Consider the following 18,417-nt stretch of genomic DNA (forward strand, 5'->3'; position numbering starts at 1 on the left):
GCTTTTGAGGGAATTAGCTCAATTACCATTATTCTACCAGTAGATCCTCTTAGGTCTGAAGTTTAATCTCAAGCATTCCTCTTGATCAATGAGGTCACTTCCCTCACACTCGGCTTACATCAAAGTGCTAAAAAAAACCTAAGAACTCTAACCTCACAGGGGTGTATTCACACCTGAATACACCCCTTGAATGTGGAATTAAGTTTTTTAAACATTGCTATTACCCTGTCACCAGCAAAGCTAAACGTGGCAAGGGAGTTTACTCATAAGAGAGTTGACTCATCAGTAAACTTTCTGAGCAACAAACCTCCGTTACGGTCTTTGCCTCTCATTACATCACAGGAGCACTGACAGGCCTCTAAGGTGCCCCATGTAGGCACAGGGTTAATGAACTCTGATTCCTCAGGCTCTCAGGGTTATGCCCGGTTTGCAAAGCATTTAAGCATCTGAGAAGCAACAGGGCACAGCTTCTGGATATAGAGCATAAGTTCTGAAGCCAGAGGGCTGCGTTCAACTTGCAGCTAGCCAGCTGTGTGACCTCGGGCGCGATACGTACCCTCTCTGCGCTTCGCTTTCCTCAGCCATCAAGTGAAAAGTAGAAGCTACCTCATAGGCTCGCTGTAAGGGCCAAATGGGCTGACAGGTAGCAGGTGCTCGGGCCTGGGCTTGGGCCCTAGGCGCCACAGAAGCATTTGCTGCTCTTTGTGCGGGCGCAAGAGCAAGGGGGGCAGCACTCACCTCCGGGATACCCGAGCCGCAGGCGTAGGGCGCGAACACGCGCACCAGGGAGACGGCCAGGAACGCAAACAGCAAGGCCCACAGGATGTACATCAGGTAGTTCAGGATGTACGCGCTGGCCCCCTAAACACGCGAGGCAAGGACGGACCGTGAGGCGCCCCGGGGGGCTTGGCCGCTGCTCCTGCGATGGGGGGCCCTCCCGGAGCTGCTGACACCGCCTCCCACCGGGGCGCCCGCCTGCGGGGACGTCATCGCTCCCGCCGGGCCACGGAGGGTGCAGCGGAGGCCTCTGCCGAAGGCCCTGGAAGGTTCGGCCAGCTCGGCGGGGGACCGGCCTCCCTCGGCGGGGAGCACAGGCTGCACCCCCCGGGGTGAGGGCAGCAAAATGCACGTCAGCAAGCCCGCCTGGCACTTTTGCAGGGGAAGGGCCACCGCCTCCTGCGGGAGAACGCCCCGAACCCTTTAGTCCGAGCCAGCCGACGGCCGAACAGTACTTTCTGCACCGAGGACCGGCCTGGGGGCCTCCCGCCACCCCCGCAGCACCCCAGTGGGGGCCGAAAGGAAGGACAGGCCGCGGCCCCGGGCACCTGGTAACTGCAAACGCGCGCTCCGGGCCGCCGCTCTGGCCTTTGCGGCCCCATATATTCACAGCCTATGCGAGAGAAGTCGGGCCGAGCAATGCCATTTCACCCACTTAGAACCCTACTTTTTTGAGGCTAAAAATAACTTCTCACTCTTCCTAACAGGCATTCTTTGAATCAAAGTATAAATCTTAGAAATGGTTGAAAACATGGACAGCCCTATTTCCCCCCAAAGAAAACCTATTGCAAATAGGAGACAAGAAATAAAATAAGGTGTCCAGCCAATTTTGCCTGCCCACTCCCATCAACCCCAGTAGAGAATTTATTTTGGGAAGTAATGGAGAGCACCGAGAATGTGTGAGATTTCAAGAGCCCCGTCTACTTCTGAGATTGGAAGGAATCAGTTTTCAATTCCACGGAGGAAGAGGTTTAGCAAAATGGCAAAGTACATTCCACATATCTTCAGCTATGCTAAGTCTATCGGGCAAAATTAATTAATTAATTAATTAATTAATTTTAAACGTGTGTGGTGGGGGGAGAAAAGGGATAAATTACATCCATCTTCCAAAAATACGTCTTTACACTACCCTTAATGTGAATCTTGCCAACCTAGTTCCCCTCTACCTGGGTTTCTGATCTGTCGATGACCTATAGTCACTGCAGTCACCAATGAATTCAGTTACAAGCTAACCCTTTTCCCTAATGAAGATCTTTTTGTACAGATCTGAAGCTCTAAGTGCCACAAAGGCAAGCACCCAGTCTGCAGCTCCCCACAACACCCGCTACGCCTGGGCCCCTCCTTTGACAGAAGGCCCAGGAACATACTCTGCAATGCACTCATAAAAATGCATCGGAGGGCGAGAACACAAACCACACTGAGATGGCACTTCACACCTGCCAGGAGGGCTAGAACCAAATCCAGACACTCACAAGTGTTGGCAAGCAGGTGGACAAACAGAAACCCTCACATGCGGCTGTTTCGGATAGAGAATGATGAAATCACTCCGGGAAACATTCAGGCAGTTCCTCAAAGGGTTTAAAGGGTTACCACATGACCTAGAAATTCCCCAACTAAGCAGAGACCCCAGAGAGATGAAAATATGCCCACACAAAAACTTGCACACAAATGTCCAAAACAAAATCATTCCTAACAGTGAAAGGGTGGAAGCAGCCTGTGTTCCTCAACTGAGTGGATAAATGTGGTCTAGCCACAGAGTGAGATAGGATTCAGCCACAAAAAAGAAATGGAATACCAATTTACACTGTGACATGAATGAACTGGAAAAGCATGATGCTGAGTGAAAGAAGTCGGACACCGAAGTAGGATTCCCCTCAGAGACAGGAAAATCAGGGGTTGCTTAGGGCTGCTGAGTTGGGAGGAATGGGGAGTGGCTGTTAATGGGTACAAGGTTTCATTTGGGATGACGAAGATGTTCTAAAATTATATTGTGGTGACAGTAGCATGACTCTGAACATTCTAAAAGCCGGTGCACCGTACACTTTAAATGGCATACCAAGGGATCCCTGGGTGGCGCAGCGGTTTGGCGCCTGCCTTTGGCCCAGGGCGCGATCCTGGAGATCCGGGATTGAATCCCACATCGGGCTCCCGGTGCATGGAGCCTGCTTCTCCCTCTGCCTGTGTCTCTACCTCTCTCTCTGTGTGACTATCATAAATAAATAAAAAATTTTTAAAAATGGCATACCAAGGGAACTCTAGCTCAATAAAGCTGGCATTGTTTTTTTGTTTAAAAAAAAGATAATTTCTTTTCTTACTAGAAGGTATAAAATGCTACCTCTTTATCACCGTCAGCAAACCACTCAGTAAGAAAATTAACAAGACTTGTACAAATATATATATATTTCGTGAATGTGAATCAAGAGGAAAGGCTTTTCCGACTTAAGTTTGCACATGAGAGCTAGAAAAAGCCAAGTGGCACTGGTATTGCACCAAGGACGGTGATCAGAACAGACCCTTGAACGTGAAAGCACAGACATTCACAGAAGGCCCAGTGGTGTTCCAAAGTGCCTGTGGAATAGCGGGTGGTCCCGGCCAGGCCCTTGCCCAGACACCCACCTCCGACTGATTCACCAGCAGCTCCGACCATTTCTGCCACAGGGGACACTTGTCCCTGTCCTCAAAAGTGGTCTCGTTGGAAGTCCAGCAGCACTGCTCGTGGCTGTACCAGAAGGCAGACAAGCAGACCCCCTCCTTCAAATCGGTCATCCAGTCGACGGCGAGATCAATGACCCCAGCCAAGGTGCCTGGAAGAAGCAGCAAGAGTCACTTGGAGGAACCGCCTGTGATGATGCAGGAGAACACGCGGCTTGGGGGCCTACACAGGAGCCCAGCGGCCAGGCAAGCCATGCCGGAGGAGGAGGTGACCAAGGATACCTGACGTGTGGGTGGCTTAAATCCAACAGGAGTGACAGACACACAGGGCTCAAGTCATCACAAGCTACTGGTGCCAAGCAATTTCGGAATGCACCCATTCCAAATTCTAGAAACAGGGTACATAAGCCCTATAGAGGAGGTAACCCCCTCAGTGGCTTCTGGGACACGATGCTGGGATCACACACACTGATATTTCTCAGGCAAATTTGACACTTCAGACAAAATGGAGGCATAATGACTATAATAGCCTCATTGTTAAGTAAGGTTTTGCCACCAAATTTGGAAAATCCCCGTTAGAACTTTCTGGATTTTTTAAATTATGGATAAAGGATTGTGGATCTATGTAAGTAGGTGACTGTTTTTTTAAAGATCTTACTTATTTAAGAGAGAAAGCAGAGAAGAGGGGCAGAGGCAGAAGGAGAGGGAGAAGCAGACTCCCCACTGAGCAGGGAGCCCAATGTGGGGCTCAATCCTAGGACCCCAGGGTCATGACCTGAGTCCAAGGCAGTTGCTTCACCAACTGAGCCATCCCGGTGCCTCTAGGTAACTACTTCAAAGGCCAACAGAAGTGAGATAAAATAGAGCGTGCAGCGGGCCACAGAAGGCTACATTGGAGCTCTTTCTAGAATAATCCATTCCAGAGTCTTTTATAGAGGCAGGGAATACTTCCGGGCTACTAACTTTTTCTAACTTTGACTAGATCCTTATTACAATATCACTTCCCCACCTGCATCCACACACCTGCATCAGGGCTTACCCTTCCCTGCTCTTCTGTTACATCGAAACCTGCTCACTGTTCTTGAGAGGAAGCCTGAATCCTTAGCAGGTCTCGGACTCAAACAGCCGGCCTCTCATTCCTTTCCTGCCTCCTCTCTTTCCATCACTAACCCCCCATCCTGCCCACACCATGTTCCTGGAGCTCTCCTCTTTACACCACCTCAGGCAGCACCGTCCTTCCCAGACCTGGCAACCTCCTATTTATCTTCCAGATTCAGTATTTTTATCACCTCCTTTGGGAAGCCTTTCCCAATTTCCTGAGTCTGGGCTAGGTGTACCTCCCAGGCATTCCCCCATCACCATATCACCATACCTATCATATCCTAATATGAGTGTGTGTGTGTGTGTGTGCAAGCACGCACATGTGTGTACAGTGTCTAGTCTGTAAGTGTGTGCCAGGGTAGGGGGAATTTTGTTGTGTGGTTTGCATGCCAAAGGCAGGGGTCAGGCCAGATGTCCAGGCTCTGTGTCCACTCTAAGCGGGCAAGAGCCACCTGCCTTGTCCACTGTTGTACCTGTGTCAGGTAGGTGGCAGGAATTTATATCCATAGTGCAATAAATAATGAATGAAAATCAGAAAACCCAGGTGCATCCATCCATCCATTCACTCAAGGGGTATCTACTAAGTACCGAGCTACTATGTGCCAGTCCCTACTCCGCGCCCTGGGGAGATGGCAGTGAACAAAGCAGACTCGGCTCCCTGCCTTTGTGGAATCCCACGTCACGGCGGGAAAGACACCGGACAAGTAAACCGGGGCCTCTGTTGGAAGGTGGTAAGTGCTAGGGAGGCAAGTACGGCACGTTACCGGGGCGCCTGCCAGTTCCTCAAACGGTTAATCATAGAGCTGCCATCTGACCCAGCAATCCCATTCCTGGGTGTACACGCAGGAGACATGAACACACACGTCTATGCGAACGAACACTTGCACACAAAGGCTCACAGCAGCACGGTCCACAAGAGCCAAAATGTGGAAACAACCCATAGGCCCGTACTGCTGAATAGAGATAAAAAATGCGGTCCAGGCACACGATGGAACAGCATTTGGCCACAAAAAGGAACGAAGCACGGATGCGTGCTCCAGGACGAACCCTGGAGACATGATGCCAGAGGAGCAGCTCATCCTGAGAGCACGTGCTGTACGACTGCACTAGACAAAATGTCCAGAACAGGCAAATATGTAGAGACACAAAGTAGATTCTTGGCTTCCTGGGGCTGGGAGGAAGGGGGGGGGTTGTGGGGCTTGATAGCTAAGGGGTACGGAGGTCCTTTGGGGGCTGATGAGAACGTTCTAAAATTGAGCACAGCGATGGTTTTACAACTCTGAATATGCTAGAAATGGCAGCATTGTACAATTTAATGAGGTGAACTGTATGGAATGTGAATTATATCTTAATAAAGCTTTTTTACACACACACACACACACACACACACTGGGGCGAGGTGCACAAGGCTGAGGGGGGAGAGGACTTTTAGAAAAGGTGGTCAGGGAACGCCTCAAGCCAAAGAAGCCATTTGAACCAAGCCCTAAAGGAGGTGAGGGAGGGGTCCCCCGCTGGTAATCACGCCATCCCTCGCCCCAGCCTCCAGGCCCACTCGGGCGACAGCGCCGCGGGCTTCGTTCGTGGAGCAACAGCGACACCCAGTGGCGGCTCCCGATAACTGCGGCCGCGGCCTCTGCATCCCGGACACAGAATAGGATGTCCTAATGTCCGGGTGCCCCGAGGGGAGACAGGCTGGGGGCGGGGGGCTGAGTCCCAACCCCCATTGTAAGAACAACCGGGGGACAGAAAAGTGAAGGGGACACAGTTCGCTGGCTTTCCCTTCAAGGCACACTGTAGCCACCTTCACCGCCAGCATCACCCCCTTCTCGCCTTCCTCCTGTGTTCGTCTGCTGGGGTGTCCACAGAGTGCCCTGCAGTGGGTGCTCAGCCCTGGCTGCACATTAGGATCACAAGTGCAGGGGCGCCTGGGGGGCTCAGTCGGTTAAGCATCTGCCTTCGGCTCAGGTCATGACCTCCGGGTCTTGGGATGGAGCCCCACATCAGGCTCCCTGCCTGCTTCTCCCTCTCCCTCTGCTGCTCCCCCTGCTTGTGCTCTCTCTCTCTCTGTCAAATAAACAAATAAAGTCTTAAAAAAAAAAAAAAGAATCACAGGTATGGGGAGCTGAGTGATAGAAGGGGGGCTTTACCCCAAAGCTAGGGTACCAACTCCAGAGGTACTATTTATCTGAAGCTCAGGGAGCAAAATTTTTGTTTTCATTCCCCAGGTGATTCTTCCTGAAAGAACTGGTGGAAATTGGGTTGACAGTGAAACGAACTGGTCAATACCAGATTTGTTAAAGAGAGCCCAATCGGGCTCTTGCGTGAGGCAATAAATCCGTACTGGGCTGTCTACTCTGGCCAGACGCTACAACATCTATTCCGGATTTCTTCATTTCCTCTATTTATTTCTCCTGCTTGGAAGCCAAGAATAATGACACGGTATACAGTTTCATAAATCTATTCTAAATAAAGACATCAAAATTCACAGCAAATGCCTACCCTGCCCGCTTTCCAAGGTGTTCATGGCAGCAGTCAAACAAATTGGTGGTGAAACACCGAGGAGCCATGAAAGCGAATTCCCTGCCAACACCGCTGCCATTCTACACCGGGGCTGCCCCTGGGAAAGGAAGGCTAAAATTGGGGAAATGCGGGAAGAGCCGCCGTGACTAGAGTAAAAGGATCCCCCATGAGCACTGCTCTTGGCTCTTTAGCTTGGGCCGCGGCTGATGGGGGCCCTCCCTGGCGACCAAGCCCCTCCTGAAACCGGGTACGGAATTAATGCCCAGAAATCAAAATCCTCTGTAATCACAAAATTTGTATCTATGGCTTATTAGTATTCCGTCCTTCTTGGACCATTTGCTAGATTTGGCCTTTATTACAGTCATTCGCTGATCAATCCTATAACCACAACTATTATGTTATTACAGGTAGGTGATTTTTATTAAGCGAATCGCTTTTAGTGCACTCAGATTTCTTATTCTTAGACATTAACCTTCACAGCCTTCTAAAGGAAATAACGTCTCCGGAAACAATTGCTATGGAGAGCTGGAACATTTGATATTAAAAGGGCAGGTCTCCCCCCCCAGATACTCCTCCGTTCACCTCTGGCAACATCTACTGCTTGCAAGCATGGTGCTGGGATTATAAAACTGAAGGACGCAGAGTCCCTGTGGGTCAGAACAACGCATGGGCTGGAGGTATTTCCCCTGGGCCTACCTCAGACCCTGCGGGGGTCTCGAATTATTTTGAGTATCTTAGGATGCGTATAATCCATTCCAAGGCCCGGCAGTGCTGCTAAAGACCACTCTCATATGGTGTGTTATTATTAGAGATCAAAGTTTTCCTGTACTCGCTTGCCTTCTGCATAACCGAGTACTACAGGATGTAAAATATGTGCTTTCGATAAAATCCAGCTTGGCAATAAACCTTGGTGCTGTGCAGACACGGCCGGCCGGCTCTCTAATTCCGGCTTGTTTCCAATAACGCGCTTGGGCCCATGCCTTGGGGTCCTGCCTTACTGGTGATACCTTTCATGTTAAATGTACGGCTGTGTGTTTTGCTCTTCGCTATTTCAAGTCATGAACCCCTTGCACGGGGTAAAAGAGAGACACTCCGTCTTCAGAACACCATCCCCAACAGGAGCGGCCGGCGCTCGGGTCGGGCACCTCCAGCTGTGGCCCGGGGGTACCGCGCGCCCTCCACGTACCTGCCAGCAGGCCGATGAGCAGCATCACCACCCATCCTGACCACGCATCCAGCAAACTCTTGATGAACTCCCATATGGACTCCTTGCTTTTGCTGGTTATCTGGAAACAAAAAGACACAGTGGCTGATGCTGGATACGTTTTCCAACTCACGCTTCCTTCCCTGAAACCGTGTCCTTGGGGGAGATGGGGGGGAGTGAGAAAATGAACGTAATTAAGCGACTAAAGTGCCACTTCCATTACCCTTCCCGCCACTTGGTGCAATGACAAAATGGGCCTTCTGGTTCACAGAGCTGTAGATGCCATAATGGTCGCCAAGGACTTAGAAGCCCCCGCCCCCAAATTCACTCAATTAAAAGAAAACTTGCTAAGTGTGACTCGATTTGTGATGATTCAGAAGCCATACTGAAGGGGGACAGCAATTCATTGTCACCATTTTATATCAGAACGACTACTTTAACCCTCCTTGCGGTCTGCTCACAGAAGCAGCTCTTCGACCCGGAATTCATTTCCTTCTTTTGTCTGCAAGGTCAAATGTTGACGGCGACAACTGCACGTTGGCCAGCCTGGACCGCCTCCACCGGGCGGCTGAGTGCCTCCGGGCGCCCTGTCACGGCACCCCCCTGCCTCCTGACCTGCCTCTCGGAGTCCCTTAGAACGTTTTCTGGAAAGATCTTTGTGCAGGTGGCCTGGCCTCTGTCACAGCCCCTCGACCCGGCTATGGCTACGGCAGCACCAAAGGAGCCACAAGGCCTGTGTGTGAGCGGGTGGGGCTCCGAGAACACTCTCCTTGGGAGGAGCAGGTGCCCGAGCAGGTGCCCCAGCAGGTGCCCCAGCAGGTGGCAGCAGGACCGGCCCAAGGACTCGGCTCCAGGGCGCCAGGCCCGAGGCCGCCCCTGCGCTTCCTCCACCTGGCACCCGGGAGGCTGGTCCTCCTCTTGATTCCGCCCCACTCTCTGCTGGGCCGTGCGAGAAACGGGACGACGTGGGCGCTCTTGACGTCAGCTCTCCCCCCGCTCGGAGGGGGCTGCCCCGAGGCCACCGGCGGTGCCCACACGGTGGGTCTGTCTCCTCCCCTCCCTCTCCACAGGTGACCTGGCCGGCAGCCCCGTCCCCGCCGCCGCCTCCTTTTACCCTTTTACTCGGGACCCCTCTGCTGGTCCCCGCCTGGTCCGCAGTGCCTGTGGCAGGCGCCCCTCCGGCCCCCCAGGGCACCTACTCAACCCCGGCAGTGCCCAGAGTTCTACCTCCCGACCTCTCCCTCTGTACCCCCGCAGCCCCACCTCCCCCCACCCCGGCACCGTGGGGTTCCAGCCACCTGCCCAGCGCCCCCAGCGCCAGGCCGGGTCACAGCTCACTCCCAGGGGCTGAGACGCGACTCACGGCCGCCCCCACACAGCTGCTGCTCCCCTGTTCTTCCTTCTTGCCAACAGGGACATCACCCCCTGCCCGCCGCAGCCAGGCCTCGTCCGGGACCCCACGCCCTGCCTCTCCCCGACAGCCACCCCCCGACCCTGTCAGGGGCTCCTCTGAGTAACTGGCCCTGAGCCCCTCTCCATCCGCACTTCACTGCCTTGTCACACCTGCCTCCTCTTTCTCCTGAACTAGTTTCCAAGCTCCCTGCTTCTCCGTCTGCGATGCCCCTTTCTTGCACTCTGGGACCAGGAGGACGGAACCCGAACGCCCCTTCACGGCCTGCTGGGTCACCCCCAGAGGGGCTCCGCTCCGCAGCCCGGGCTGCCAGACTCACCTCTATCCTCCCCTTCTGTGAACCCTCCACCAGGCCTCACAGCTTCCCGACCTATCGGGCCATGTTCTCTCCTGCCTCTGTGACTTAAGGAAGGGCTGCTTCTGATTTTAGAATCCTTTCCCTTTTCTCTGCCTGGCAAACTCCTAGAGAACCTTCAAGAACCAACTGGAATGTCACCCTCTAAATCATCCTTCCCTAACCCCCCCTCCTGAGTGATCCCACAGCATCTGATACCCAACCTTGGGGTGGCCACTAAAATATATAGCGATCGCCAACTAGATGCCAGGCATTGGAATATGTGCTTTCATACACACGCAACTCATTCAATATTTGGATATAATGACCTCCATCCTTGTAGATGAGAAGCCAGGTCTAGAAATGTCACCCCAAAGATCACCCAGCCTAAAGGTGTCAAGGGCAGGATGTAATTGATTTGTCTGGTTCCGGGGTCCCCTCATCGCCCTCCACACCGGACCTCTGTATGACACAGCCTCCCACCCGGAGCAGGTAACACTGTAATTGCTTGTCCACACCTCTGCCTCTCCAGCTAGTCCTTCTCCTTCAGAATCTAGCCCCGTATGTGACATGCGACCCTAACCCTGGCTCGGTAACTATCCCACGAAAGCATGGCCTAGCTGTTTGGAGGGATCCTCTTCAACATGTCTTTTATGAGTGCCACCTACCTTCCTGTGTCTGTCGGTGTCCCGTGACTTTTCCCGTAGCCAGTCGATGGTGTGGAAGTCTTCATATGTCCCCACATCAGGGAATGGCTCATCGAGGAAATCCATCAGGTTTCCAGAGCCACTCATCGCTCCTGCATTGACCATACTAGTTACACCTGGGAGAGAAAGCCTGTGATTGAAACCATCATACGGGACATCTGCACAGACACAACAGAAGGAGCCACGCATGGTATTTTCTTATGCCAGAAAGAATTCTCTCCGCATGGGCCCCTGTGCTGTAATGAAATATCTATCCAGTCTGTCTTAGTCGCTTCGGGCTGCTCTAACAGTACCATAGACTGGGCGGCTTAGAAACAACAGAAATTTATTTCTCACAGTCCTGGAGACTAAAGTCCAAGACCAAGGCGCTGCAGGTTTGGTGTCCGGTGAAGACCCTCAACCTGGTTCAAAGACAGTCACCTTTCCACTGTCTCTTCACATGCTGGGAACATCAGAGGAGCTCTCCACAGTCTCATTTATAAGGACACTAATCCCACTGATGAGGGCTCAGCTCTCACGGCCTGATCACAGCCCAAGGGCTGCACCCCTAACGACTCACGGTGAGGGTTAGGTTCCAACACATAACTTTGGGGAGACACCAACAGTCAGTGTGTAGCATAGTCAATTTTTGTTATTTGCAGTCGTTATGTCCTATAAAGTCACCATGAACACCAAATTAGAGAATTCTGAGGCAATGTCCGTGGGTGATCTGTAGGGCTAGGGTCCTGCAGGCCTCTGGTCACAACTTAGTAAACCGGTCAATATACAACCTTGCATTTTGTGTTTCTGTTTAAAGACAACTTATTGGGATCCCTGGGTGGCGCAGCCGTTTGGCGCCTGCCTTTGGCCCAGGGCGCGATCCTGGAGACCCGGGATCGAATCCCACGTCGGGCTCCCGGTGCATGGAGCCTGCTTCTCCCTCTGCCTGTGTCTCTGCCTCTCTCTCTCTCTCTCTCTCTCTCTCTCTGTGACTATCATAAATAAATTTTAAAAAATTTTTAAAAAAAAGACAACTTATTGAATATCTACTGCTGACTCATTAACACTGAAGTCACGGCCACAGCACTACAACTCACACCTGAGTGAAGCTTATCTGACAAACGGCTTTTCTCCATGAGGCACGCGCAGTAGCAGGCGCACGCCAGCATGGCACTCCGGGGCCGTGCCAGACAGCAGCATTACCAACAGAAAGGTACAAAGATGTGAAAAACATGGCACTAGACAGTCCGTACAAAGGACGTTTGTTTATAGTCTGAGAGCCGAAATACGATGGCGGAGCTAGGAACGTGCCTTTCTGGGGAGTCAAACTTTTTGCCACTCTGCACACGCACGTGTCTGTGAATAAGCATGTGCTCACTGGGGGTTACGAGGGAATTTTAGTGAGCAGTCAGATTCACAAATACAGAACCACAAATACTGAAGATCGATCGCATGCATTTCTGAAAAATCTCAAGTTCTGCCAAAGCAAAGGGAACGCAGGCAGCACCCTCTGTGACCTCGGCCACAGCAACTTCTTACCAGACACGTCACCAAGGGCCAGGGAAGCAAAGGCAAAAACGAACCATTGGGACTTCATCAAGATAAAAAGCTTCTGCACAGCAAAGGAAACAGGCGACAAAGCCAAAACACAACCAAACCGGCAGAACGGGAGAAGATCTTTTGCAAACTTTGACACATCAGATAAAGGGCTCGTATCCAAGATCTGTAAAGAAATCAAACTCAACACCCAAAAAGCAAACAATCCAGTCAAGAAATGGGCAGAAGACACGAACAGACATTTCTCCAAAGAAGACCTACACACGGCCAACGAGCACATGAGAAGACGCTCCGCATCGCTCATCAGGGAAGTACAAATCGAAACCACAAGGAGATCCCACCTCACAGCAGTCACAATGGCTAAAATTAACAAGTCAGGAAACAACAGATGTTGCTGAGGATGTGGAGAAAGGGGAACCCTCGTACACTGTTGGTGGGAGTGCAAGCTGGTGCAGCCACTCTGGAAAACAGGGTGGAGGTTCCTCAAAAAGTTGAAAATACAGCTGCCCTACGACCCAACAACTGCACTACTGGGTGTTTATACCAAAGATACAAAGGTAGTGATCCAAAGGGGCATCTGCACCCCAATGTTCATAGCAGCCATGTCCACAATAGTCAAACTGTGGAAGAGCCCAGATGTCCGTCGACAGATGCATGGATACAGAAGATGTGGCATATATCTACAATGAAATACTACTCAGCCATCAAAAAAATGAAATCCTGCCATTTGCAATGGTGTGGATGAAACTAGAGGATGTTACGCTAAGTGAAAGAAATCAAAGAAAGACAATTATATGATCTTACTCATATGTGGAATTTAAGAAACAAAACAGAGGATCACAAGGGGAAGAGAGGAAAAAATAAGATGAAATCAGAGGGAGACAAACCATGAGACTTTTTTTAAATTTTTTTTTAAGATTTTATTTATTCATGAGTAACACAGAGAGACAGAGAGAGAGAGAGAGAGAGAGAGAGAGGCAGAGACGCAGGTAGAGGGAGAAGCAGGCTCCACGCAGGGAGCCCAACGTGGGACTCGATCCCGGGTCCCCAGGATCACACCCTGGGCTGCGGGCGGCGCTAAACCGCTGCGCCACCGGGGCTGCCCGAGACTCTTAATCATAGGAAACAAACTGAGGGTCGCTGGAGGGGAGGTGGGGGGAGACAGGGTAACTGGGTGACGGGCACTAAGGAGAGCACGTGATGTGATGAGCACTGGGTGTGATATGCAACAGATGAATCACTGACCTCTACCTCTGAAACCAATAATACATCATATGTTAATTCACTGAATTTAAATAAAATAAAATAATAAAATAAAATGCTCTCCCCCCCACCCAAAAAAAAAAGCAGAGCATCAAAACAAGAGGGCTAGAGAGGCAAACAGGGTTGAGGCACACCACTCCAAATCCGATCACTGCAACCAGACCAACCACTGGTGCTCTTGTCAGATAAAGTACAGCACTCGGGCAGACAGCCTGTGTGTCATCACTGCAGACATTCGACATGTACAGCAAGAGCAGGGTGGCATGCTGGCGAGACATTAACTCACTGGTAGAAGCCAAGGCAATCCACAGAGACAGGGGGTGGGGTGTAGGGGGGACCCTGGAGATAGACGAGGAAATAGGACAACCTGCCACATGACCCGTGCTATGGTCGGAACATCTGTGCCCCCTCAAAATTCGTACGTTGAAATCCCATCCCCCAATGTAATGGTATCAGGAGGTGGGGGGCTGTTGGGAGGTGACTAGATCAGGAGGGCAAAACCCTTGTGAATGGGATTAGCACCCTCCTTATAAGAGAGACCCCAGAGAGCTCCCTCACCTCTTCTACCGTGTGAGGACACAACAAGAAGTCTCTGAGAAGAGGGCCCTCATCCAACAGTGCTGGCACCCCAATGTCAGACTCCCAGCCTCCAGACCTGAGAAATAAATGTCTATTGTTTCTAAGCTGCCCAGTCCGTGGGATTTGATTACAGCGGCCCAAACAGACTAAGACAAGCCAAGAGCCATGCCAGGCTGGCAGCACACTGCCCTGGGCAAGGAAGCCCTGGATACAGACGCTCACTTTTAATTTTTCTTAAAATACACTCAAAAGGGCTCCTGCTGCCAGGACAGTAGCCAAGCTGACAGTTTCTCTTTTGCCTGCCTAAGATAACAATTCCACTCCCACTATCCTGGCTCCCTGTGTCTGGAAAGGAACCGCAAATAAACCAAGACACCTTCCATGTTATACCACCCTCAGAGCCTGATTTACAGATCACATAGGAGCTAATTCGAGATGTAGAAAATGCTTTGCAGCAGGACCAGCGCTCCCCACCAGTCAGCAGGAAAAAATAATGCACTTTCACAAAGACAAGCGGTTGGAATAAGCACTAAATAAAAATTACTTTGGCAAAGAGCATGGAAATTTGAACTACAGGATGAGGACCACAAAAGTGCCGGAGTAGATGGTTAAAGAGGTGAAGGGTAGTTATAAAAATATTTGAGCACAGGCTTCTCTCTTTGCTTTATGTATTTTTATATCTGGAGGACTCAACCATGACCTGATGAAACTGCATTTTAATCAGATTGAAAAGTCGCTATGGGTAAAGCGGGGTAACCACCTTACAAGCAATAAAGTGGTGATAGTGAGTGATTTATTGACCGTCTGTGCAACTCGGCTGCTTTAAAACTTTAAAAGTTTGAGGTCTGAGCTATGCCAAGCTGAAAACTATACCCGTTGATGAGTACCCAGGGAAGAATCATGTTGCATAAGTCAGTAGCAACCAATAATAAAAGGGAAGGAGTAAAATTAGAAAGCCAAGATTTCATTCTCATTTCTACAAAAACAAGGTGGTAAGAGCTTTGTATTATATGTGGCACCGAAAACCTCTGATGGGAAAAATAAGGGAGCTGTTGACCCACAATCGGGAGCCCTCGTGAGAAAAACCAAACCAGCAGATAGAAGAACAGCAGAGACTTGGACATTCTATTAAAAGGGAGTTCACGTTACCTGAAATTTAACCAAATCTCTAGTCAAGCAACAACTCCAGGCAATACAGGTTGAATCAAAAAGTCACTCTTGAAAACAACTAACATCTTTAAATTTTGACGGAGCGTGTCATGGTCGTGACAATTAGACACGATTGGTAAAGGAAAACAAGCAAGATGTAATTCATAGATCTAGTCCAGGCCTCCCTGGGAGCCCAGAAGGAGGTCGTGAGGTCACTTCTGACGCTGGGATTAAGAAAGACAGGAGGGTCCGAGAGAAGTATAAGAAGAGGGCATCCAGGTTAGAAAAACGGAAAGAATTCTATCTGGAATCCATTTGGGGGATGTGGATGGATAAGGAATGAGAATCTGGCCAAATAAGGGAGCAATAAGGAGTGAAGTCCAAGGACTTGCTAACTGAGAAATCAACTCAACCTATATAAGCTCATTAGGGCACAAGGAACAACCCCGAATGGATACAAATAGTCATCTGTGCCTTAGTCGGGAGCCCTTCCTCCTTTATCCGTTTTCATTTCTTCTCTCCGATAAGAGCGCTTCTGCTGGCAGACGACTCCCAAGCTTATAGCCTCGAGGCCTTGGTTTTAGGATGGACGACATCCTGGGACCTGGATCTGAGACTCCTACTCCGTCCAGATCATCCAGCTCAGGGCTCAGCCAACTGCAGCTTGTGGCCTGCGGCCTGGTTTCGTAAAGAAAGTTTGAGCGGAACGCAAGACACGCCGGGCATTTATATATTGTCTCTGGCTGCGCTCAGATTACACGAGCAAGTAGTTACAACAAAGACTACGTGGCCCACAAAGCCTGAAACGTTTACTACTTGGCCATTTACAGAAAACATTTGCTGATCCCTGCATGCAGTGGACTGATTACAACAATGCCCATATCCTCTACCCCTCTACCCCTCCCTGTACCTGCCACACTTTCAGTGGGAGTTCCGGGTCCTCTTCATTAAGAGGTGGTGTCTACTCCTCCACCCACTGAATCTGGACTGGCCTGTGGCACGCAGCAGAAGTGACGAGCATGCATGTGTGTCCCAAGAGGTGGTTGCTTTTCTGGGAGGGGACCTCTGCCTCTGCCATGAGAAGAAGCCTAGACTAGAATGCTGGAAGATGAGCGACCACATGGAATCAAGCCAGGTGGGTCATCTCAGCTGAGGCCATTCTAGATCACCTAGGCCCAACCAAGCACAGATTCCTGAGTGAGCCCAGGCAAGATCAGCTGAGTTTGGCCCAATCAAATCACCCAGCCACCCACGGACCCTGAGAATAACTGGCTATTGTTTCAAGCTACTGGGTTTTTTGAAGGAGTCGTCCTGTAGTAACAGTGTTTAATGTTGTTACTTGGGCTCCAAAGGAGAGGATAATGAAGACAGAGAACTTGGCTGTGGCATCACAGACTGACTCTGAGGGGAGGACAGGAACAATGAATGATTGATGATAAAACTGCCAATGGAGATGGGATGGAATCCCATCTGGAGGTAGGTGGCCTGACAAAATAACACCTCTCCTACACAACCATATTTACCTATAAAGGGACTTTGGAAGATACATGGGGCATCTAGATCTTTTATCCAGTCCTTTCCGGCAAGAAAGTTATCTAGGAGTTTGTTCTTCCAGGAGGACGACTCCGAGTGGCAGGGGGCAAAATGTTCACCAACAGATGATAACAACAGACCCCGTCCAGTAAAACTCACTTCACCCAGGGACCAATGAACACAGCATGTGTTAGCTGTGATGGTAGCACTGATGTGATTTATGACTTTGATGTTAAAAACAACTCTGGACGGCTTGGCTCACTCTCAATACAAGGATCTGTATCATTTAAAGGAAACCTGGATTTTGCCTGGTTGGATATTGGCAACAACAAAATGGTTTCTAGACGATGAAAGAAAGCAGGAAACCTCCCAGATCAAGGTAAAGAAGGACAGGTTCTAAGTATAATAGAGGCCAAATTGAATACAGAGCACCCCATGCCAGGCTAATAAGGATTATCAGCATGGCAGGCAGAAAGTGGTACTGTTTCCCCCACCTAGAACAGCTTTCCTACCCTCTGCCTGGAAAGCTTTTCTATTCACCGTCCAGGATTCTGCTGTTTCCTCTCTCTCTGTGTCACGTGCATTCATTTCCCCAGAGAGAGTTGGGGGCTTCCTCCTTGGCAATCAAAAGTCTTCTCTTTTTTTTTTTTTTTGAACAGCAGTTAACAAAATAACACAAGATCCACCCTCTTAACAAATTTTAAGGGTACGGCACCATGCGCGCAATGTCCTACAGAGGATCTCTAGAAATTTTCCGTCTTCCGCAAGGGACACTTCCTACACAGTGAACCCCGACTCCCCATTTCTCCCTCCAGCCCCTGGCAACCACTACCTTCTGCTTCTAGAAGTTCGACTCCTTGAGATGCCTCCTATGGAGGAAACGGCGCACTGTGTCCTCCTGCGACCGCCTGCTGCAGGACTTCTTTCCAAAGGCCACTGTACGTGCACGTCACATTTTCTTTGTCCAGCTGATGGGCATTTAGGTCGCCCACTCCCCCCATCCTTCCCAGCGGACCACGATGCCCTCTTTGCCCACCTGTCGCCAGGGAGGGGCACAGCCGCGGGCCGAATCCAGCAGCGCCGGGCGCTGGAAGTGGGGCGGGGGGGCTGGAAGGGCCACGGAGCGGGGAGACTGCGCATCCGGCCGGCCGCCCCGCACGTCAGCGAGGACAGCAGGGGACGGCACTGCCGCGGGCCTCCTGCCACCCGGGGTTCTGATCCTCTCTTCCACCTGCCCAGCTCGTCCGGGAATTGGCCAACAGGGGTTGGCGGCGAGGAGCGCGGCCTGCGTGCGAGAGGCCACAGCTGGAGGGGCTTCGGCGGCGTCTCATCGCGGCGCCCAGGGGAGAAGCCCCCAGATGCCCGCCCTCGGCGGGGCGGGAGGACATCGGGGTCTAGACCCCACGGGCACACTACAGGGCGGGAGCCGGCAGAGTGCGTGGTCCTGCGGGTCAGATCCAGCTCCCGCCTACTTTTTTTTTTTTTTTTTTAATTCCCTTAGCCAACCTATAGAGCACCATTAGTTTCGGATGCAGTGGTCGTGATTCATCGGTTGCACGTAACACCCAGTGCTCGTCACATCACGTGCCCTCCTTCATGCCCGGCACCCAGTGATCCCCTCCCCCCACCACCTCCCCTCCAGCGACCCTCA

General features: G+C 51.1%; 1 protein-coding gene across 3 annotated transcripts in view; it reads right to left on the reverse strand.

Annotated features, from left to right (window-relative positions):
• The window catches only part of CLCN4 (chloride voltage-gated channel 4), a 69,175-nt gene that overhangs the window by 30,131 nt on the left and 20,627 nt on the right, over window positions 1-18,417 (reverse strand). For 2 of the 3 annotated variants that reach the window (XM_077888749.1, XM_077888750.1), the window contains 4 exons: window positions 10,668-10,822; window positions 8,237-8,336; window positions 3,394-3,581; window positions 739-861 (listed from right to left, as the gene is read on the reverse strand). In XM_077888749.1, the coding sequence (XP_077744875.1) occupies window positions 739-861; window positions 3,394-3,581; window positions 8,237-8,336; window positions 10,668-10,811 (555 nt within the window). In that variant the 5' untranslated portion in view covers window positions 10,812-10,822. Of the gene's footprint in view, window positions 1-738; window positions 862-3,393; window positions 3,582-8,236; window positions 8,337-10,667; window positions 10,823-16,143; window positions 16,358-18,417 lie in introns of those variants that run through there. The other variant, XM_077888751.1, reaches the window with a different exon arrangement.

This window comes from Canis aureus, chromosome X (assembly GCF_053574225.1).
Source record: "Canis aureus isolate CA01 chromosome X, VMU_Caureus_v.1.0, whole genome shotgun sequence".
Lineage (NCBI taxonomy): Eukaryota > Metazoa > Chordata > Mammalia > Carnivora > Canidae > Canis > Canis aureus.